General features: G+C 38.8%; 2 protein-coding genes across 4 annotated transcripts in view; one reads left to right on the plus strand and one right to left on the minus strand.

Moving 5' to 3' along the window:
• Window positions 1–2765: 2765 nt before the first annotated feature.
• The window catches only part of LOC136845986 (protein lifeguard 1-like), a 35568-nt gene continuing 14413 nt past the window's right edge, over window positions 2766–23920 (plus strand). Inside the window, exons 1-3 of one of the 3 annotated variants that reach the window (XM_067116556.1) lie at window positions 18325–18364; window positions 18781–18877; window positions 22648–22732. In XM_067116556.1, the coding sequence (XP_066972657.1) occupies window positions 22659–22732 (74 nt within the window). In that variant the 5' untranslated portion in view covers window positions 18325–18364; window positions 18781–18877; window positions 22648–22658. Of the gene's footprint in view, window positions 2944–18226; window positions 18365–18780; window positions 18878–22647; window positions 22733–23920 lie in introns of those variants that run through there. The other 2 variants (XM_067116557.1, XM_067116555.1) reach the window with 2 other exon arrangements.
• Window positions 7363–14601, minus strand: LOC136845984 (uncharacterized). Its single transcript, XM_067116553.1, has 4 exons — window positions 14413–14601; window positions 11249–11386; window positions 9918–10093; window positions 7363–9674 (listed from the first exon to the last, which is right to left on the minus strand). The coding sequence occupies exons 2-4, from the start codon at window positions 11375–11377 to the stop codon at window positions 7556–7558; spliced, it is 2424 nt and encodes an 807-aa protein (XP_066972654.1). The 5' UTR covers window positions 11378–11386; window positions 14413–14601; the 3' UTR covers window positions 7363–7555.

The raw sequence follows: 23920 nt of genomic DNA on the forward strand, positions 1-23920 counted from the left end.
TATACACTGCATTACTTCTTTCGTTAGTTTTCATAGTACTCCCAGCTCAAAGTTATTTAACTATCTGCATCTACACAAATGTACTGCGGTATCAACAACCTTTCCACAGAAGTTAATGTCTAATTTTGTATGTTTCTTTTAGACCTAACTTGCTTGTCTTTTCTTCTTAATAATGACAGTGCGTTTGGTATTCATTTTACAATATCCACTTAATGCCATTTCCTTCTAAAAATCTTATTTTTTTCATTCCTGTTATATTTCCTTGTCTAGTTTTTATTTCACTTCGTATTTTTGCCGTCATAATCAGAAAAACACAGCAACACTTAAAAAACTTGCTTAACACAATGCATCAATATCTAGAGAGATGTGACTCCAGAGAACTCTAAGAAAAACAGAAGTACACAGGGCAGAGTATACACGAAGGAATGAGATAACGTTAGATGAGGAGAAAGGTATAATGAAGCTGAGTCTAAAACATTTAGGAACTGTTGTATCCTTGCTCTTACCCTGTGTATGTTTGCATTCAGACCCCCTAATATCCTGGACTGCGGTTGTTTTAGAAGTGAACACAAAGAAGATGAACGCACCTTCTCGGTTCTAAGCTGAAACTTAAAGGAGATAATATACATTTATTACCTGTAATTTAAATATTCCTTTTTGTATAAATGCTATCCGAAATTTTTAACTTTGAAAAAAAAGTATACCTTAGTTTAACCAGACCACTGAGCTGATTAACAGCTCTCCTAGGGCTGGCCTTGAGCCACTGAAGCGATTCGCCAACGCTTAGTAGCTCATCTACAGAGGGAAAGCAGATATGCAGCTTGATATGACCACAACAATCCAAAATACAACTTCACATGCATGGAATCATCGCGGGTATAACTCCACCTCGAATGCTTCAGTGGTGATCCTCCGAAGGGTGTCTGCATCTGGTGGAATCCTTCTCATTCATGATTTAATGGAAGTGACCCGGCAATTTCTCCAAGACAAGGAGAAAAGGAACATATTTTCTCCATTCTTTCTTGGGAAGGAGGGGAAGGGTTTATCCGGGACATATACTGAGCTGATAGTACAATTTATACAGGAAAACTTTATCTTAAAAAGAGTTTAGTAATAAACTTCTTTTCACACCTATATCTCGGCATGTAAGCTTCATTAATAAAAGAGAGTGGTCTCCCTTTGAGAAGATTAAGCTGGAATGTGTTAATGGTTTGTATGTACGGTTAACGTTTTTCTGCACCGATAACAATAAGCCCCAGATAGCGCCATACTTTGAAATAAATTGCGAGATAAAGTGACTTCGGACTGTATGAAACTGAACTCAGAGGCGATGTGCTATCGCAAATGGAGAGAAAAGCTAACCTTACGAAAATAAATAATACATGAAGAGGTGAAATGTTCTTTACGAACTAAAACTAAATCAATACTGTAACGAAGGGCGGGAGAATTGTTACTTGTAAATGGCGATACCCATAGATCGGCGTCACCTGAGGTTAGTAAAACAGAACATCAAGGTCAAGCGTTTAGCCTTATCATGCTGAAGGTTTAAGGCGCCATTTCCTCAAACGTAGCAGGAAAAGTCTTGCAGAAATGATGGGCAAGCCCCTTCCAGGATTGCTAGTGCGCTTTCCTCGAGGTTATTAGATTATCTATGGGCACGAGCCGTCCAATTATCCTCGTGACGTGGATTGTTGCCATAAGAATTTTATCATATGAATTGTAAAACACTGAATGAAACTTGTTCCACCTTTAGTTTGGTCATGTGCTGTTATTAATTCACCATTTCCTCACTGCAGAGAGAGAGAGAGAGAGAGAGAGAGAGAGAGAATGTTTGGGCTCTTGTGCCTGCGCAGCACGTAATAAATGAAAAGCGAATGATCATCTCTTATCTCCAGTATTAAGTCCTCATTGCATATATATATATATATATATATATATATATATATATATATATATATATATATATATATATATATATATATATATATATATATGTGTGTGTGTGTGTGTGTGTGTGTGTGTGTGTGTGTGTGTATGAATCTACTGGTCACTTTTTACCAGATACGTATGTCAAGTTAAGAGGGCATTGTGACTATTACAGTTACATAATAAATATATATATTTGCAATCTCTATTGTTACATCCCATTGCTTTATGAAATCATACGTGAACATATACATGAAGCAGGTTACCCTTAATAGGGGCAGCTCCACAAATTATACACATTGGCCACTGCTGCATAATTACCTTGTATGCTGAACTGTGGATGAAACCCTAACGCAGTAAAACTTCCACAACATAAGCTGTTTCATAACCTACGCAGAGATTTCATCAGCAGCTCGTTGAACCCCCTAAACTCTCTTTGCCAGTCATCCTTGTGTTGCTTGTAATCTCGCGCTTCCTGGATGCTGAGACCCTTCTTTTCCAAGACTTCTTTCACCCTCATCAACACAGTCCTTCCTAGGCCTTCCTCTTCCTCTTCTCCTTCCCTTAAAACACTTCCGTATTATACTCTTTTCACCAACCTACCATCGTCCATTCTTTTCTCATTTTTTTCATGGTAAAACCATCTCAAAATACTCTGATTTAATATTTCACTCACGTTTATCTCTTTATTATTCCTTTTGGTATAATTTTTGAATTTCAGTATTTATGTAGCGACTAAAAGAGGGCCATGCTAAATAACGGGTGGGCCGTTTTAAAGAATGTTGTAGGGTTTGAGTGGCGCGTGCAAAGCTTTTGCAGTTGTTACACTATTTAAGACCGTGTTTATTGGTCCTCCGTGTTTGAAGTAGTTACTTAGGAGGTGATGTGGGCCTGCCAATTTGTTTCATGTGCTTTTGGCGAAAGGGCCTGAGTTTTGGAAAATAGTTCGATCAGGACTGGGTTAGAGATGTTTCAGTTTACACTAGCCTATCTGCTGTTCCTGAAGGAACTACCGAGGTGAGTTTTTGTATTTTTCTCTAGTCTGCAAGCTAACCTATCTAGATGTCAGGGGCGAAAATTTTGAGTGATAGGCTTATGATAAAGTCATTTAATAGAGAGGGTGATTATTAGATTGGGTGAAGAAAGTGAAGTCACTTGCACTATGCAGAAAGTAACGCAGTGATTTTTTTGCCCATGATTTTGGAGGGGATGCATTGGCTTTATAGTCTATCCTCTATCCTAAGATGGGGAAAGTGGATGAGACAGATTCAAATAAAATCAAAGTTAGGCTGAAGGAGGCGTTTACGGACGGACCTTTATTGTGTCATCGGGAAGTTGGTTCATATGAGATGGAGTTTTAAATGGTAGACGTGTTGGCAAATGAGATGAGGGGGTTGAGAGAATTGTGAAGTTAACGTTTGTGAGAAGGTTCCCGGACAGTACAGGAGTTGATTCGAAGTAAGTGCATTATTTGGATGCTGCCTATGATTGATACGTGACTGGACGCAGAGTTTTGACCACAAACAATGGAAGAAAGGTAATTGCAATGGCAAACCACACAAACCCAAACAATAATCCTTTGTATAAAGATACAACGAATGAGCACGGCCATTCGGGGCAAGTATTTTTAGTGTGTTGGGCTTCATATAGCCAAGTTCTGAAATGATAAAGCTCATTTGTATGTTATCGATGTAGCAATGTAGCCCATATGCTTTTTAGTGCAGTTGGGGAAACGACCAGAAGGGGAGTGTTGAGCCAGTCGAATAAAGGTTGTACGGATTATGGTGAACGGGGGAAGTGTGAGAGTATTAGTGGATACTGGGTACTCAACAACAATGGTAAATTCACACTTTTTTAGCTGACTGTGAAGGGGAGAAATCAGCAGCTAGACAAGATTTAAGTTAGTAAGAATCCAGAAGTCTTGCAACAGAATTTGCCCCAGCTGTAGGGAAGAACTTGGTTGGGAGATGGGGCGACTAGATTTTTAACGTAGGCTAATGCAGTGCAAAACCCATTGCTTCAATAATCACTAACCACCCACCTCCCCTTCAGTATCCCTGAAGTCATTTAGGGTCAAGTTCTTGTCATGTGCATGTGAAAAAAGGCTGGTAGCGCATGGTGAGAGACTGCCCTTTACCGGCCTAATCGGAGATACTGATATTTTTTAACCAAACGGATAAGCATGAAGCACTAAGTATGGCACTGCAGAAGTTTACGCTGGCAAACCAATAGTTTAACAACTACGTTGTCCCGTTCATTGTTAGGAAACTATTTCAAGCCTGCAAGTCTCACCAGAGCAGAAGATATCAGCCCTACAAAGTTTAACATAAAATCACTGCCCATTTTCCACTAAAATGACATTTGTTTATTGATTTTCAATTATGATTTTATTTCTGCTTTCAATTCTTAATTTTCGCGTGCACAGACTCACCAGCGATTACATTAGCGTAACAATTTCGTTGAAGACTTCCTAATGGGGTGTTTTTAACCAAAAGTTAATGGGTGAAACAGCTGATGGCAAAAGTGTGAATGAATGGAGCAGTAGAGCAAGAACTTTTGTTTTTTCTTCCAGAACTTGAGTCGTAAGGGGAATCAGAAAAATATTGCCTTAATGGACTCAAGTGCAGCAGCTTTTAATAGAATTGCATTGCCCATGAGTACTATTATACACACACATATATATATATATAAAATATATATATATATATATATATATATATATATATATATATATATATATATATATATATATATATATATATATATTATAAAGCTTTTACTACCTCCTTTATTGTGTTCTTTACTGGGACGATCGGAACTTGTTTTCCGGTTGTTTCCCAGTGAAAATTATTTCTCCTGTTTTCTGGTAGAGTTGTGCAGGTGAGGTGACCACAAACTTGAGTAAGCATAAAAACAACAGGGTTACGACATTGACAAAAAGCCAAGAAAACACAGTATCATTAACCACCTGAGCACAATTAACATTAACACAGATAAATACCTGAAAAAAACTATGTTTAAAAACCCACTGCAGTAAATAGTGCAGAACACTCCAGGCACTCAGGAAAACAGAGACAATATATATATATATATATATATATATATATATATATATATATAATATATATATATATATATATATATATATATATATATATATATATATATGTGTGTGTGTGTGTGTGTGTGTGTGTGTGTGTGTGTGTGTGTGTGTGTGTGTGTATGTGTGGGTGTGTGTGTGTGCCCTTACTTAATAAAAGGAAGATCCTCTTTCGTCACATGCAGTGTACTGCCATATTGAATTCTACTGAACCAGACGACACGCGCAAAACCCAGAATATTAAGCCGCGTTTTTCCCTCATGTGAGCATCTCCACAGCCCCATTCCCATCTCCCAGGAATGCAGGAAGTCCTTGGGACGGAATCTGTGTCCAACCTGAGGATGTTATGACCCGATGGGCCAGGACGTGGCGCAAAAAATTAGGCGAGAAATTACGTGGAGTTTCTCTCTCCTCTGTAACCCTGTGTCTTGGTTTCTTTTGACTTGTGTCGAATTCTCATGCATAACGAGCTACTTCCTATTAAGTGGAAGCATTAGGCTTATCCTGGTAGACTCCCAGGTCGATTCGATATCTCTTAAAGGCGGTTTAATGAGTCTTCAATACAAGGCCCAGTCAATTTCTTTTAGCCCGCAGAGACAGTGACGACGGGAGGCATCGAAAAAGTAGTTGTTTGTAACGAAGGAGCCCAAGATACCTCTTGAAGTTCTAATTTTGGGTACGCCACCTTCATGTCCTCGAATATTTTTGACATTTTTCCGACTGACACTTTATGATTCTCATATTCTAATAGCTTTCGGATGAGGTGTTTAAATTAATTTTTACCGAAAAAAGAATTAGGATGCAGAGTATAAATGCAGTCATAACAAACGAAGCATGTAGTAGTAAGAAAAATATCACTGTGAGAGCCATGTCGAAGTTTGGTCAGAGCAAAAAAATAAAAATCTTAAGGCACCTCATCCTGTTTCCGACTAATTCCTAAATTATTATTGTAATTATTGTGTATGTCATGGGTTTGATAATACACTTCTTCTTTCTTCTTCCTTTAAATCTTCAGTTGAAATCCCTTGTGGACAGAGTCAGCAGACTGTAAACCCAAGTGAGCTCCGAAGGGAAAAACAGACAAGTTACTGTATAGGAAAAAGTGATATGCAAATAAATATGAGGGAAGAGAAAATAAGTTACGCCACGTTTTCCTGACTCCGTTTCCCTTGTCAGAAATTGGAATATAATATCGATCTTTATTATTGTATAAGGATAAATAGGCTACCCAAGTCGTGTTCTTCCGTACCTTTTCGTTGCTTTTTCCTCGTTATAAGACAACTGTTGCACTCCTCTGTCTGTCTGTCTGTCTCTCTCTCTCTCTCTCTCTCTCTCTCTCTCTCTCTCTCTCTCTCTCTCTCTCTCTCTCTCTTGCAAGTTTTGAACATTTTACAGTTCTTGATCAAGTAATTACAGAATCAAATGTGAAAATTTTTTTTTACAAAATTAATAGTGTTCTTCAAGGCAGGAATAACTTCCCGTTTACGCATATTTATTTCTTTTATATTTGATAAACGTGGACGTAACCAGAAAGAGACTTTAGAGCTTACAAGGTATCAAGTCTTGTCCAACCTAGAAATCAGTAGATGGCACTGAACACAGAGTAGCCACAGTTGAAATAGCACCGCTATGCCGGTCAGTTAATGTGAGGTAAATTGGTTTTGTAATTATGCTATGCTGTATGTACCCATTTACCGTTTCATCTTTTTGCTGTATTGCCTTCATCTAACGTTAGCGTAATTGACCCTACTTCTTGCGATGCCAGGTTGCGGAGATCATTCGAAATCAAATGCAGATGCAATTGTTTCAGTGTTTGTATGCAGTTTTCCCCTCAGACTTACGTTCACTTTCACCGAAGTTAATTTTCAAAATATGCTCCCTAGCACCTAAGAGAGGAAATGGAAACAAATACGTAAATCACCTTGAACTGTCAGATTGAAATGTAAGGCTGCGCAAAATTCCCGAGAGACTTTCGGTGATCTTCATTGCGATATCTTGGTTTTCGGTCGTATTCAAAACAAATTACTTCTTACCCGATAATACTAGCATTTCCTGAAGGTTCTCGTCAGTTCCGCCATGTTTTAAAGTCCCCTTTTTAATTTGTATTTTAGCTTATAGTTTTAAAATAAAGCCAGTTATTTATACAGGGCATTGACATCAATCCTAGGCGTGGAACCAAGATGAGTACAATTGAGGTTTATCTATCTCACTGAAAAATTCGTTGTCGGTGTAGAAGAGGTAGGAAAACATGTTAACCAGCTGCCTTGAGCTCGTTTTACCAATTACATGAAGAGTGTATGTTTTCTCTAAAGGTAAAATAGAAATAAAACTTTGGGTAACAGTTTGAAATATTGTTTATAAATCTGATCAAACGTCAATATAAAGGGTATTGTTATTCATGAACAGGACACTATCACAGTCAAGAGCAGTACTCCAAAATGTGATGTGTTGCTTTCGTATTGTTTAAGGTCTATATTGCAGTTGAAAAGCGAAACAGTTGCTCACCCAACGAAGGAAGGAAAAATGACTTCACAGGTGGTTCCGTTGTCCAGTCCCTAGTCGAGTGATTAGGTGTTTCATCAGGTGAGGTGGCAGTACATATTGCACTGCCTCGACTAACTGCTGATCACCTTGAGTAGACAATTGACTCATATTTTGACACATGTTGATCATCGGTGACTTTCTTGCCAGCTGAGGATTAGTCTGTGCACTCTGAAGTAACCCGCCGGACAAGGCTTTAGGAGAGTGGTGGAGATTCTGCAGGAAATCGTGTTCTGTTGCTTGGGAATGTACCTCTGAAACCAAGTTCACTTGTCTAGTGTGAGGGTGACAATGTGTTCTTGGTTGTCCACACATTTCAGCACAATTACTTGCGGGTAGATGAACTGGTACAGCTTTCAGAGCAAGAGTTGGGATCGTTCCTTCTTGGGAAAATGATATATCTGCCGAAGGAATGTACTGTTGGTCTCTTTGCTCGCGTATGAGTATTGAACTGTTGGCAGATAATAAAGACGTTTGTAAGGGCATTGGCGTATGTACGCCTGCGCCATGGAAACTTTGTTGGTGTGCTGCTTGGAAACCAGCCTGTCCGCTCCAATAAATCGGATAATCAACTTGCATTTCATTTGGACATGTGTGCAGCTCTTGGTGCATTTGCAAGCCTTTTATACCTGAAAAAGAACCGTTTCTCCTTCTTGAAAGAGGAATGATTAATGCCGGTGACAAACTTTGTCTCGAGGGAGCTTGGTAATCAGTGTCATGTGATGTACTGCTACTTCCGTTCGATCCGATTCCTCTCGGCTTTTTGTGTAGCTTCAAGCTTGAGGGGGTACTTTGCAAACCCTGATCAGGTAGTTGAAATCTATCTCCGTCATGCAGTGTGGCTTGTGGACGCCTGGCATTAGGTTTTTGATAATTATGATCTTGTGTCACAGTGAAGCAGGGATTGGGTGGGAGTTCGAAAACCACCATTTTTTCCTCGTTTCTCAAGTTACTTTTATTGTCGTACTCATTTGCTTTCAGAGGTAAAGTTTTGTTCTTGTGTTGTCCTCTATGTTCATCTTTCTTAGCAAATGTGCCATGGCTACGGTAACCATTGGTCACTTTATTTCTCTCGAAGAATGCCTTCTTGGGTGCCATTTTTGGATCTTCTTTTAAATCATGAAGTGAGCTGGCAAAGGAAGTTTCCTCTTTTCCATCGAGGGGTTTGACATCCTCTTTCTCGGTTCTGTTTCTTTGGAAGGATTTTTTTAATTCCTTCACTTCAGCAAAACAATTCCGGAGTTCGCCTGTGAACAATGTCAGTGCATCAGATGCATTTTGGTAGTGCAGGTAATTTACCAGTAACTGAGTATATACTTCCTTGTACTCTGCAACTTTTGACGTATCAACAAGCAGTGGAATGTCTGTATCAAAGGCTGCTATCATGAGACTGAGTAAAGTGACCACTTCATCATCGAAAAACCTGCCGAATTTTCTCATGAAGGTTTTCATCCTATGAAATGTATCCTCATCATAAATGAATTTTTCTGTAGCAGCCAAGGATATTGTTGGGAATGTGCAGTAAGGGGAAAGGAGCCTACGAGGCCAGCATTCATGATCTCCCTGGAACTGATGAGCACCAAATATGAAAATCGACTTGGCCACGGCATCTTTTAGCAAAACGCTCTGGTCTTTGTCATCTAACTCGTTGAATTCTGGCACGAAGCTGAAAAATTTCCCCATACCTTTGCAAAAGACGAAAAACAGATGCTCTGTTATGTCTGTTCCTTCCTCATAATAATGTTTTGGGAATTCTGGAAATGTTAGGGCCTTCCGCAGCATTTTCTGTAGACCTTTTATCTTTTCCAGGCTCTTTTGACTAAGGGTTTCAGTGATAAAATACTCGTCATTTGTCTCCTCTGGGTGACTGCCCTTCCCTGTCCCACCCTCAGCATCTGTCACTTTAACATCCCAGTCCATGCTGCTCTCGTCCTGACAGATCTTATTGTTTTTTTCTTCATTACTTTTCTGTTGCTTTTTCCTGATCCTGCGAATTTTCAGTAATTGCCTCTTCCTTTTTTCTAATTTACGAAGCATGAGGGCTTTTCTGTCTTCTGCATTCATTACTAGAGTAGTATCCATGCCAATCTCCTTGCACCGCTCAAACCTGTTAGAAAATGTGTAATCAGTAAAATTAGGCAAAAATTTCTACCAAGTATAGCTTTTATACAATAAAATTCTTTCGCTCTTTCTTCTAACAAGAAGATTAATACCTATAAAGCTTTCAAACATTTGACTTGAATTACAAAATTAGCTGCTCAGAATCCAGAAAAAAATCACAGACGGTTTGTCTGCCTTTCCTCATTTTCTCAGAAAACGTAAGAAATGGTACCTCAGAGGTACCCCTCACCTGCATGCTTGACAAGCTCTTCTGTTCTCGCGCATCACACAGTCTCCGTTATTTAAGCAAAAGAAGTTCTGCCACGCCTCACTTTGGATGCTTCTGCGGAAGAAGGCCTTGCATGAAGAGCAGCACAGACCTCCGAAGTGGTAGCTCTTTGCTGTGTCTCCACAAACACCACAAATCTGTCAGAACAGATCAGCATGGAGTTTCTCCTTGACAGGCTAAGAAATACTCCTTAACAAGTTAAGGTGTTCTCCTTGACAAGTTAAGGAATTTCCTGGTAATCCAAGTCAAAGTAATTTTTGCCTAGAGTAGCCCAAACTATTTTCAGTGTTAACTACAACATTTTTTAATGACCAGACAAGTACTCCGAGGAAGTAAACAAATGCTCAGCTGAAACTTGATTGAGAAGCTCTGCAATTAATCGGACTTTGCGATATTATTCCTTAAGGGTTATTAGTTCATTTTCAAATGACTTAAAAATCCCTTGTTCATTTTGGACAAGTAAGCTTGGCCCGTAGTGTTCGACCCCACTAGCTCTGACCTATTATCTTTTGCGTCTGAAACAGAACCCCGAAGTACGGTGCTTTTTTTTTTTTTTTTACTTTCTAACAACTGAACGATTACTAAAAAGAAGAGGAAGATTTCCTATTTGTTATAAACATACATTACGGAGCTGACTAGTGTCTCGAAAGATTTGTATTATTTTTCTGTCTGATTTTACTGACATGATATAAAACAGTGAATAGGTGGAAATATTTCTTTACTGAATGTGGAAGGTCGAAGACAACTCTTATAAACAAAAGGATTGGTTGGTCGTTTATTCCTTTCCGACATTCAGTGATGCATTCAGAAAATAACCGTGACATGAGACAGACTCACTTTATTCGGAAGAATGTTATCATTCCAGTTCTAAAGGTGTTTATGATACAATAACCCAATAAATTTAATGGAGGTGGGGAGGGGGTGGATGGTGGGGGCGGTTGTGGAACCTATTGCGGAACTTAGATCCTCATATCTCAAACTAAAGATACTAATTTTTTCGTTTGAATATTCCAAAGTTCAGTATGAAATTATACGTGTCGTAAAACTGTCACTATCTCCTAGCCTTCAACCTCTAGGTCAATGTGTCACTCTATCACCTGAACTCAACTAAATGACACATTGATCATCGCGAGAATCTTTTACTTTTGCACTGAGAAAATGAGTCGGTTTGAAAATCAACCTCAGATCGTCAGTTCTTTGGCAGTCTGTCATGAGTTTGATCAGCTTATAAGTGGAATTTAAGTGAAGGACACCACTGGCAACCATTGTATAAACTCCTCAAATTTCATTACCTTTTTCTCTTCTGCCTCGTCCGTGCTCCCTCCTTGTGGGCCTCGGTCTTCCATAGCCTCCGGCGCAGAAGCTTCTTCTTCTTCTCTCAGAACGGCGTCGTTGCTCAGGTCGCTCTTTCTGCGACTCATTGTCTGTCTCTGGAAGGAAAGATAAAATCCATTTCAGGATGGATGCACAAGATCTGTCGTAAATTCTGGACGTTGCAGGGAGGCTATTCATATGTTGCTTGGTTTTGCCACGTTCCCTCGTTAACTGATGGTTCGATGGAGAACTTTGTGCTGAAAACTTTCACAAAAAAAGCAGCTTATGTATTTAAAATACCAGTCGTAGTTTGTATTTTAGCTAGATTACAGTACTTTGAGTGCTTCAGGTACTACTCCTTTGCTCTCTCTCTCTCTCTCTCTCTCTCTCTCTCTCTCTCTCTCTCTCTCTCTCTCTCTCTCTCTCTCTCTGTAAATACGGGATATTTCATCTTAATTCATGATGAAGCTAATTAAGCTTTGAATTCAATTGATATATCTAACAGCGAGTTTTGTGTTTTTCTTTATTCCATTTAGAGCAATCGAAGCAAAATGTTAAATGATAATAAACAGATCTAAAACTATGGCATAACAAAAGCAGCATTGAATGTTCATTAGAAAAATTTGCAAGGTCAGCCTGGGGATCTGTGACTAGTGCATAAAATAGTTCATAAACATCGTTTATTTGCATATTAAATGCAATACTCTCTAATCTATATTCACTACTTGACTAGCGATAAGCACATTCCCCGCCTTTGGAAATATTAGCCGGATTTCTTCTTGAAAGATTTAGTCAGATTACATAATCTGTCAGTAGTCGTGTGATATCATTGTCTATGGTGGGATGGGATTATTTGTTTGGGGTAGGGGTGGGGGGGATCGGCCCGTGGGCTACCTACCTTGCTCATTGTGGCTGTGGTTCCACTCAGCCATAGCAATACTGAAAGAATGTGGACGAGTGAAGGAAAGCGAAGGGTTTTCCAGTTAAAAATATCAGCATCCAAAGTGACTTGATAAGTACAGGAACAAATTCGATTTATTTAACTGATAAAGATGATTTTAGATTCGTCAACTGAAATTAAACGCAAAGTCGGACACAGAAATGAAATTCAAAATGTTTCGTCTGATTTTTACCGAATGAGGATCAGATACAATACTCAATAGGCTACTCTCCTTTTTGTTTCGGTACTCTGTTATAAAGTGTCTTCTAAAAATGACCAAACCACTTCTATAATTATTCTTCGTTTAATTCTCTTTACAATGATATAATGCGTCGCCGACGGACTAACATCCCCCAGAACCTTTGTTCCAAATTGCCTCAAATTTTGTGGGGAGAGGAATTCCGTTGGGACGAAAACCTCTTGATTTGGAGCATATTCTATCATTGTATTGCCTATGCAAAGACTGGAGGGGCACATTATTAAAATTCAGAAGCATGTAAGACTGTCCACAAGATGTTTTGAGCACTGTGTCATTTTATAATTTACAGCTTTCATATCGTCCTTGTTTTGACGAGCTGGAGTATCCTATTGTTTTTTTTTTTAAGTTTTTCAGTTTTCCGGCCAAAGTGACTCAGTGTTTTACACTCTATAAATTATCCAAACTTCATCTGCGTTATCACATGTTCAAACCAAATTTCTTCAAAAGATGAACTCGTTAGAAGCTCTGAATATCAAAATCTTTGAAGCCCATTTCCTCAGAATGGGGGGAAAACGGCTTACGCCACTTCGTCAAGCTAGGGACGATGTGACCGTGTGTAAGTCTTTATTTACTATCAAAGTAGCGAAAGTGCATTTGTGTATTTAATTGTGTATAGATACGTATAGTGTATCGCGGTTGTTATAAGAGTGAGTGTAAAAAAATATAATATACGTCATCATATTCATGCTTCCTTTAACGGTATGATATTTTTACATGCACATATTAAAATTTAGTATACGGGTAATTATGGATGGTCAGCTTTAAAAAACAAAAGCGAAGGAGAGAAAATTTCGTTCTGCTAAACTTAACAAAGCTTTTTTGGCATTAGTTGAAGGTCTAAAGAACGTTCGTATGATTATTTTGATGACATTTAGTCTAAATTTCTCTACTGAATCTAACGCAAAAATGAGAAATTTTTTATGAAGAGGCTGACTTCTAATGAAGCGTATGTCAAAATAGATAAAGTGATGTTTAAACGTCTTGAATAATTAGAACACGTTTTGTTATAAAAGTTTCTCATTCATTAAAGCCACGAATATAATTATACAGGACCATACAATACACGGCATCTTAAGAAGGTTCGACCTACGCGTTCAGTTAATTACCATACGCTAAATTTTGCTATATGTTAAGAAAAACTACCGTTAAAGGCAGCATAAATATGCTGCCTTGTACGGTATGCCAGGCATTGTTTCTCTTAATCTCCCGCCGGCAATTGGCGCTTTTGAAAGGGAAAAAAACGCCAAACCTAGTCCAAGGCTGACATAGGCCTAACGCTTACCGCTGGAGAGTATCGGTCTAACGCGTATACCTCTGGCGCGTATCGGCCTGGCGCTTACCTTTGGCGAGTGAGGCTGTAACCGCGGTCGGTCGTCGGGTATCCCGAATGAGATACTGTACCCGGGAACGCCCAGCAACACCTTCCAGGGTCCCTGAGGAAGTCGTCCTTTCTTACATGACTTTCCTCTTTATGAATTATGTCGCGGAAAGAACGACGCGAAACTATCAGCGGTAGGTCCCGTGAAATCTCCCGGAACCGGCGCGAGGTAATATTTAGGCTGAAGAGGAGATTTTGCATACAAGGGATTTGCTGTTTGTGTTTGTTCAAGTCCGTGAATACTTGCATGAATACGGGTGTGGGCTGTTTCATTATGGATGTACTAAGGAATGGGTAGCCATGGCTGGAGACCTTATGAGTGTATAAATAATATTCCTGTTGCAAACCAAAATCAGTATGATCACGTGTCTTTCCGTTATCCGTAACTCACAATCCAGATTCCCGTGTCATTATTAAAACTAAAATTAATTTGGTTCTGGTATGGCATTTTTAAAAAAGCTGCGTCACCGCAGGGAGTAAAGTTCGTCGAATTGCTAAAACTGGGCTAACAAGGAAAAAATGTCAGGCAATACCACACGGCATCGCTATAAAATTTATATCTAACCTTTCTTCTTAAGCTGCTCTATCATTCTTGTCTTGAGTCTAGTCATCCCGTTTTCATGTTTATCTTTTCTTATATCATTGCTCTCTTCCTTTTAAGGACGATTTTCCTTGTTGTCATTTTCCCGCGTCCTGTTTCTGTATCTGGACTTCCCGCTGGGTCTAGTCACATGAGCTCCTCTTGAACACGTATGCAGGGTATTAAGAAGACCGCTCATAGGGAAAAGCACAGTCTAATTTAAGTTGTAGATCACTGAGATGCAGGTGCCAGGTACTAACTACAGATTTTCATTTGTTACCTTGTGGTTTGGAATTCATATCATCTGCTTCGAGTCTTTGAAAGACATACGGCTCTCTAGTCTTGATCCAGAACGAGTTCCTCATTAATTTTGAAGTTATTCTCTGAAGAAAAGGCAAACAATGATTATTATGTTGGGTTTGTACCTCTGCTTATTTTTTTAACCCCGTCATTTGTATTTCTATAAAAGAGGATGAACTCTAACCCTATCGTGTTTCTAGCATATAATTTGACAGAAGAGGAAAAAAAGATAATTTACAACCGTCGTTATATTTTGTTGCTATTCATAGCACGGCAAGCAAAAAGGACCATATATTTCCTAAAGCAAGTATCGTGTGAAAAAAATCCACAAAATTAGTGTAAAATGCAAGTGATACACAACACTACATATATGTGCATATATATATATATATAATATATTTATATATATATATATATATATATATATATATATATATATATATATATATATATATATATATACATATGTGTGTGTGTGTGTGTGCGTGTGTGTGTGTATATACACACACACACACACACACACATATATATATATATATATATATATATATATATATATATATATATATATATATATATATATACATACATATATACATACTGTATATGCGTGTAGCTGTTTGCATGGTGTAGCCAGGATTTTACTTTAGCTAATGGCTAACACTTTAATTTGGTTGTAGAATCAGGACAAATTTCAAGCGCTTCAGTAAACAACACAATTACTATCTAAACAGCTAAAGCATTAAGAGGACTGCTTATCCTAATGGCTCACAAATTTTATTAAAATTTATTTTCGTGACTCATTGCAAATACACTGTCTTAGGTTTATAGGTCAGAGCATATACTGCAGTTTTTTTAAGTATCAGTTACATTTCTTTACTTTTATGTTGTTCGTAAGAGTCCCACTCGGGGCAAGACCATTGCAGATCCCAAGGCTTTATCGGAGCTTATTATCTGCGTTTCTCTACAGGAAATGTCGCCCATATCAGTCGATGGACTGGCAAGGGACTGACTTTGACCGAATTCGATAGAAATTAACATTTGTTTTTAATAAGCAGGCTTTTTAATTACGGTACAGGATGTGCTGAAATATGTCTAAGGTCGGTCTAAGCCAAGAGTATACTGTAGATTGCCTGCTTAGCTCCGGGATCTCATACCAGCCTTCACTTGTCATCCCGTCTTAATCGTTGGTTATACTTTTAGTTTTCTTTGAATCCTTTCCTCCAGGCCGTAACTGAGTTTTGTAATTTCTTGGACAACTGTCAAGTTTGCGAGTCCTTAGTTTCAGGTGCACCGTACTAAGTAGCCGATCATTTATTATTCATATATATATATATATATATATATATATATATATATATATATATATATATATATATATATATATATATATATATATATATATGCAGGCTGTTCAGTAAGTTACGCGTGAATCAAAAAGATGAAAGTACTTTTTTATGGCGCACAGACCACTAGGACGAGCAATGTAATACCTTTTTCTTGCCCAGGCCTAGAGAAAAACGGGTAAAAGCAAGAATGAAAGAATGGTGCGGTGTAGCGCTCAAGCGACAGCGTGGCCCTTCAAAGAAAGGAATATCAGTAAGTGCAGGAAAAAACAGAAGCAGGAAGGGGATTCCAAATCTTGCCTGTAGAAGGACGAAACAGCTGATTTTTGGTGCAGTAATTAACTTCTCTTGCTACAAAATAATGAAAGCTCTCTTGCTAGAGACCGGTTATCGGCTAGTGCGTAGGATTAGGTGATGAAAATCCTAAAGGAAGTGATCAGTTATTTCAGTTGGCATTTAGCGGCGGTCACGTTAAGTACACAGTCCAAGACTCATAAGTACTAAAATTCCAGTTCTTTCCTGACCTAGTAAGTGATGGGCCGCGTAACTTTAAGGTGAATTGTTATTGTTTGAATGGGATCTCAATAAGAAAGACAATATTCAGTCCTTGGTAGTGCTTGAAGCGCCTTTTTTTTAATGGAAAGATATAACCAGTTGTTTTACTGATAAGAAAGGACCGATACTTCACATCGGTTATCTGCTCTTCTTGGTGAAGGGAAAACTGACTTAGTAAATATTGTGTTGTTTTCGTTAATAAAAGGCTTCCATTTTGTCAGTAGCTTCGGCCACCTACCCACAACAGTTCCCGCCCATCCCCGCCCTCAACAACACGCCTTCATGCACACTTGACAATTATTTGAGCGTTGTATTACTGGCTTGATTTTAAAAGGACTTTCGTGAGATGAGTAATTGAACAACCGTGTTATAACTGTTCTTGGCTGAAAGTCCTTCATGGCATCTCCCTTTAACTGGCATATTTTTCATATTTACTCCTAGGATTCAGCTTACGTTGCTTTTAAAACTGAAGTTCATGGGTCAATGTGACTACTGCAAACGCATACACACCATAATATATATATGTATACATATATGTATATATGTATATATGTATATATATATATATATATATATATATATATATATATATATATATATATATATATATAAAAATTTTCCACACTTGTCATCAACTTATTGTCTCCCATTCTTCATACATGGCCGAACTACCAACACACTTTGAGCCATCCTTTCAACTGTGGTACCTTCACAGTTCGCACCCTTTCAACCTTCCTTACACCACAGTTAATCATGTGGACGACATTTATTTTATTAAATGTCATCCATACTTTGGAAATCAGTCCAATATGTTAACCTTTCCACAGCCAAGAAGAGAAAGGGTATTTTTTATTCATGCGTGAATAACCATTTATCATTTAAGTACTCAAATAAAACCTTGCATTTTTGGCCTACCAACGAATGACAACCATTTCAATAGGTCTCAAACGGCAAAATGGGTGCAGAAATATTGAGTTCATGTAGCAGAGAGAGAGAGAGAGAGAGAGAGAGAGAGAGAGAGAGAGAGAGAGAGAGAGAGAGAGAGAGAGAGAGAGGCTTAGTATTCCTTTATCCTTAACAATTTAAAATTATTATTGATACTCATTGTGGGTTTCATTCTGTCTTGGCATAATCCAGATCTTGTATTTTCAACAAGCCGTCATATGTTGATGTCTTTCTTTCTTTCCTAATAATGATACAAAGTACTCTCTCTCTCTCTCTCTCTCTCTCTCTCTCTCTCTCTCTCTCTCGATGACTCTTGCTTTTTTGTGAATATATATTATTCGGGAAATGCAACTTATCGAGGTATGTTAGTCTAGCTTCAATCAACTGCAGATAAGATACTAAGGTAATTGAGGTCTTTATCACTACTGGCAGTTTATACACAAATCCAATCTTAAATGTTAGACAATAAAGTGTTCGGAGAGTCATATTCCTTAAAATGCTTCGAACAGACTAGATTTAATCTCAGTTTCTCTACTTTTATTGCTAGTTTGCGATGACTCCATACTGCGGCTTTGGTAAACGTTGCGATTAGTGACTGATCCATTCTTGTGTACTGCGCCACGGTCGAGTTTCCTTTGTTCTCACTAACTTATCGGAAATGCCAGATCTTATCTGAAGGTCTCAACGACCGTTTTTATCGAATGGCGACTAACATCAGTCGACTGTAAAAAGCAGCTTGGAGTACATCTCATTAGTGTCAAACAAGTTTTTCGTGATTTTTGCTGTTTGAGGTAAGGAAAAGGGCATTCCAAACTTTGATTGTTGTAACAGCCCTATTGACCCTTCTAGTTAAGGAGAAAACTGTCATGCAATAATGTAAACACGAGTGCAAAATGAGGAAGAAAGAAAAAATTACTACAAGTCATAAAATCCAGTAATTCAACGCCATAAATCACAGCACCGCTATAAAGTTTGGTAGGCGACATTTATGGGGCTTTACGTCCGTGGTTATCTATCTAAAATGACGTACAATGCTCAGAGGGCAAGCCATGAATTAGTGGTAGCCAGAAGACGCGTTAAAATAGCCTAATTTCTACTATGGACCATTTTATCAAGGTCCTAGACGTAGGGAGATTAAAAGGGTTGTGTTAAATTGTTCAGGGATCTAGTCTCCACCATTTTGTCACTCGTTCTCCCTTCCATTCAGCTAGAGGAGGTTTCGTTGTGAGGCTCTCAGGTCTCCCACTTGAGGCTCTGTCATGTGAATCATCATCATGAAGGACGTCGAATATCAGTCTCAAGTGGTGTGTATTTTTAATTTTCACTTTCTCTGATTTGCAGGGTTTCAGTTTTCGAATTCTTGTTTTTAATCTTGAATCATTCTTGCTGTACTCTACTATATATTGGAGTGTAGAGTCATTGTATATTTAGCAGAAACCATGATTGTAATCAAAAGTTAAGACTGAAACAACTGTCAACATACAAGTGAATAAATAGGATAATGTAGACGCAATTTTTGTTTTCACCCTCAACCAGGAGAGTAAGGAGTGACTGGAGGAACATTGGTTTAAGGTAGCAGATGCCACATGTACACTTGTATTTAATGAATATATATATATATATATATATATATATATATATATATATATATATATATATATATATATATAATTATGGACTCTGTTTCTGTAACTATCAGCATACCCAGGTACCTCGTCTGTTTACGAAAAAGGGTGGACTTCTCCCTATTTATCATGGTCCTCAGGTCTAAACAATAGGAGAGAAATCAATCCCAGTCCAGGATCAATTGCAGCTTGGAGGACCCTGTGATCAGCCAGTCGTCGATTGAAGCGGACTGGTCAATCCTTCACCATCTTGAAGACTCGCGCAAATGCTTGGGCCCAAACCTACACCATCATGAAGACTCGCATAAATGCTGGGCCCAAACCTACACCATTGTGAAGACTCGAACAAATGCTTTGGCCCAAACCTACACCATTGTGAAGACTCGCACAAATTCTTAGGCCCAAACCTACACCATTGTGAAGACTTGCATGAACACTTGTGGGGAGAAGACAGTCCAGATCAAAGCACTTTGAACTGATAGACTCTTCTGTCACTGAAGTCGAGGTACTCTAAGAGTCCTGATGGATGAGTATCAGAAAATATACATCATAATGATCTGTTGAAAGCATGACGTTGCCCTCGCTCACAGCAGCTAACAATGAATGTGGGATTCTTATAATGAACAATGTTTGACTCACAAACTTGTTTAGAGGACAGGGGATGATGGACAGTCTTGCACAAAGAGACAACATTACACAGACAACAGTACTGGCCAAGGAGGGAGCTAGTCATTCCGAGCAGAAAGGAGAAAGGAATGGGTAGACACCATCCCAGTGGAAGTAGTAGAGTTCCAGTGTCATCCTTGTGACACAAGGCAAGCTCACAACAGGGAAGAGGAGTTGAGATGGTATCCCTCTCATACTACAGGTTGGCAAAGTAGGGGGATGAATGGATGGTTTGCCACACTATTGAAATGTCAGCTACATGCATCCTGGGCTGTGGGAATGTATTAGCTGATCAGCTCAGTTGCTATCAACAAGTTGTAGCAATGAAATGGTCCCTACACCCCACAGTTAAAAATCTGTCAGGGGTTTAAGGCATCCCGTTGCTCGTCCTGTTTGTCACAATGTTAAAAAGGAAACTTCCGCTGTCCTGCTCATCAGTGCTGGACCCCTGGGCTGCATTGGGAGAGACCTGCAAACAACCTTGTTTGCTTATCTGTCATTCTGCCTGGTCCATGAGGCAATCAACTGCATGCTGGTCGCTCAATCTCCAATAACCTTGATGGCTCCTAGTTGAGTTGTATCTTGATCTACTGAGCCTTCTTATTAAGGCACTGAGAGATCTACCCAATTTTTTTTATAGAATGGTGGCATCAGAGGGTTATCTCTCAAGTAGGAACCACTTTTCAGCTGATCACAGAATTTCTTGTCTGCCCACACCAAGACAGTCCTTTTCTTAAGTCTTCCAGCTCAAGGGCTTGAACTTCTCTGTGTCAGTAGATGTTCACTGAACTTAGGGAATTTTGAACTGTCTTGCCTGCCCTGTGGCCTCAGTTCCCCAGAGTAAGATGTGATTCTCAGACTTCGTATTCTCACTCAGTTGCGAGACTATACTAATGTAGAAGACTTTTCTTGCATGTCTAAGTATCGGCAAAGAGTAGACGAATTGCATGGTCTCTCCTACTTAGTATGGCACTCAGAGAGATGTGGATCCCACTTGTTCTCTTTTATTATTGGCAAAAATTCAGATCCTGTTAGTCTCTAACTAGAGATATGAGTGTTTTTCCAATCCTATCCCTTCGAGACTGTACCACTTAGCAGCTCAGGATCAAGATTAGATGTGATGCTTTCCTGTGCAGGACTCTGAATTTAATGTGAATGTCAACAACTGTTTTTTAGTACCAGCAAGCACAAGATGGAGGTTCTGGTGTCAGGAGGTCATTGAGCAGGTATACTAGACCCTTCGCAAGAGGACAACTATACGTCAGTCGTAGTCCCTAGTGTTCCGAAAGAGCTTCCCGTTGTCTCAGGTACTAAGGCTAGATGTTTGTCATCTTTAAATCCCCTTAATGTCTTTCTACCATGGGGAAGTCATCTACTAGTCCTTGACTATGTTCGGATTAGTAGTGACTGCTCAACATGTGTAACTGCCTGAACTCTGTCAGGATAGAGAAGCATCTCCCCTAATTCACATAGTGGTCACAGAGCAGTTGAAAGAAATTTGACTGGTATTCTTTCTCACCTCTTCTACCCAGCAGCCTATGGCCACATTCTTGCTGGTCTGGCCAGATGTAGGTTACAGGTAGGTACATAAAAGCTCCCAGTCTCTTACTTTTGTGACTTCCTCCGTCCCTCTTTTAACACTGTTGGTGGTCTGTAGAGCATGCTAACCTAGAATTCCACAATAAGAGTATGTTAATTTCCAAGACAGTTTTCTTGTCCCACATGGCAAATCCAAGTTCTAGTTTCCTGACGTAAGGTTACACAAAGCCATATTCTGGCACGGCTCTGTCATTCTCAGTATCACATATGGTAAGGTGCTGTGAGGTGGTTATAGGAGTCATTCTTCCCTTGCTCATGTATGTCACCATTAGCTGACTTTCCAGTTGGGAGAGCTCACCAGTCCTGATCTCCGGGCAATAGCTCCTGTCTACAAAAGATGGTTTGTTTTCTCTTTGGAACAAATTAAAAATTTTTAAGATAATTTGCATTTTTTCCCCTAGATAAACAAACCTGAAGTCCTTTATCAAAACCCCATGTTGAACCAACCCTGCATTTGTCCTTGTTGCCTATGAAAAAGTGATGCTATTTGTTGAGTAAGTTGTTTCTCTGCCCAGTGTCAGTTAACTAATTACCTTGTTACAAAGATTTAATAACAAGCTTTCACCCAAGGTCCATCCGTATAAAATACTTCAGGTTTGTGTATCTAGGAAAAGTGCAAATTAACTTAAAATTTTGCAGTTTTAACCAAAACTGTCTGTTTGCATATTGTCTCCTTGTTTGGCTTGACTTCGAGTTGTACCAAATTATCTGCTTCCATACAGTATATTCCCACCTTCTGGTACCTAACTCTCGTATGCTGCAAACCCGTTGTTCTAACATTAGACTTTTAACAGAATTGTATACTTAGAATACCGTTTTCCAAAATTAGTTGTTTATACTTTATGAATCTGATTTATGAAAATTCTATTCTAAAGTCACGCACTGGAGCACTGTCAACCATTCAGCGCATGAGAACTGAAGAGGTTGGACAGAAATATTGTAGAGAGTGGAACTGAGGTGAAGCAAAAGGCTAAAGAAGTGGGAGCAGCTAGCGGGCAAAGGGACGCTGCAAATAACCTCTAATAATGCCTGCAGTGCACCACTGTATATATTTTCTCCCCTTGATAGTTCTACTCATATATATTTTCTCCTTAGTAGGTCTGACTTAGTTTTACTAAAAATATTTGCTTAAATCCTCTGTCCAACTTATCTTAAGTGTTTGCTAATGCTTCTGTATATTGCAGGTTTTGACAAAATGAGTGATCCAGAAAGCATGTTTGATGATGGGGCGGCCTTTTCGGAAAAGGCAATCCGACTGGGATTCATCAGGTGAGATTTGAAGTCATGGTTTTTAGTTAAATCTGTTCTTTGAAACAACTTGTTGTTAACGTTTCACTGTGTAAAGAAAGAGGGGAGAGAAAGTAAAGAATAGTTAGCAGTCCTATCCAAAATCAGGAGGCCATTGCGTGAGTGATCGTCAAGGTGAACGATGCCCTAACTAGAAGAGCTACAAATATCCAGAAAAGTTCTTTCTTATGTTTTGATCTACAAGGAATAAATAAGAGAAAAGGATTGGTTGATGTACGATAATTTCAAAAAGTGTTCACAGCTAAATGTCACTTCAGTCAAAAAATAGTTGTGATGTATAACATATAAAAGAAGTTTATGTCTAACCAAGTCAAGAGCAGCACTGAATTCAGTTTGAATAAGTCTGAACGCATATACATTTGCTATATTGTCTTGGCTGTAAGCAATGTATTTATTTCTAAAGGGCTAGTCTTAAGAATCTGATAGTCCTGAAGGCAAACCAACTATTAGAAAGCAAATTTTAAGATTCGAGGTACAGTACTGATAAATGGAATGGAGTATAGAATTTTGGCCCAAGGCCAAGGGCGAGAACCTATGAGGTCATTCAGCGCTGAAATGAAAATTGATAATCAAAAGGTTTTGAAGGTGTAACAGGAGGAAAACTTCACAGCTGCACTATGAAACAATCGTTAGGAGAGGGTGGAAAGTAAGATGGAAGAAAGAGAATATGAACCGAGGTACAGAAAGAGGAATAAAAGGGGTTGCAGCTAGGGGCCGAAAGGGCGCTGCAAAGAACCTTAAGTAATGCCTACAGTGCGCTGCATGAGATGCACTGACGGCACTACCCTCCTAAGGGGAGTACTGATAAAAGATTAAGATTAAGGATCAAGAGGGTGAAAAGTTTCAAACTGTAGCTAATAGCTCTGCAGAAGTTGTGAAACGGATAGAAAGTGCCTATAATAGGAGGCAATTGTTAAGTGTTTTTTTTTTAAGTCAAGTTGCTGTAAATAAGTGTTTCGAATTTTTCACACGGGGAGAAATTTAAAGGAAAGAGATATGAATTGCCATTTTTGAGAGGCTTGTGTGCATATATATTATATATATATAATTATATGTCAGGTAATTATTAAGAAATCATAACTTTCATCACTCGGAAGTTTCGGGAGGATGAAGAAGGGGAAGCCTTGAGAAGTGCTGGGCTAACAGAAC

The sequence above is a fragment of the Macrobrachium rosenbergii genome, chromosome 14, assembly GCF_040412425.1.
Source record: "Macrobrachium rosenbergii isolate ZJJX-2024 chromosome 14, ASM4041242v1, whole genome shotgun sequence".
In the NCBI taxonomy this organism is placed as follows: Eukaryota; Metazoa; Arthropoda; class Malacostraca; order Decapoda; family Palaemonidae; genus Macrobrachium; species Macrobrachium rosenbergii.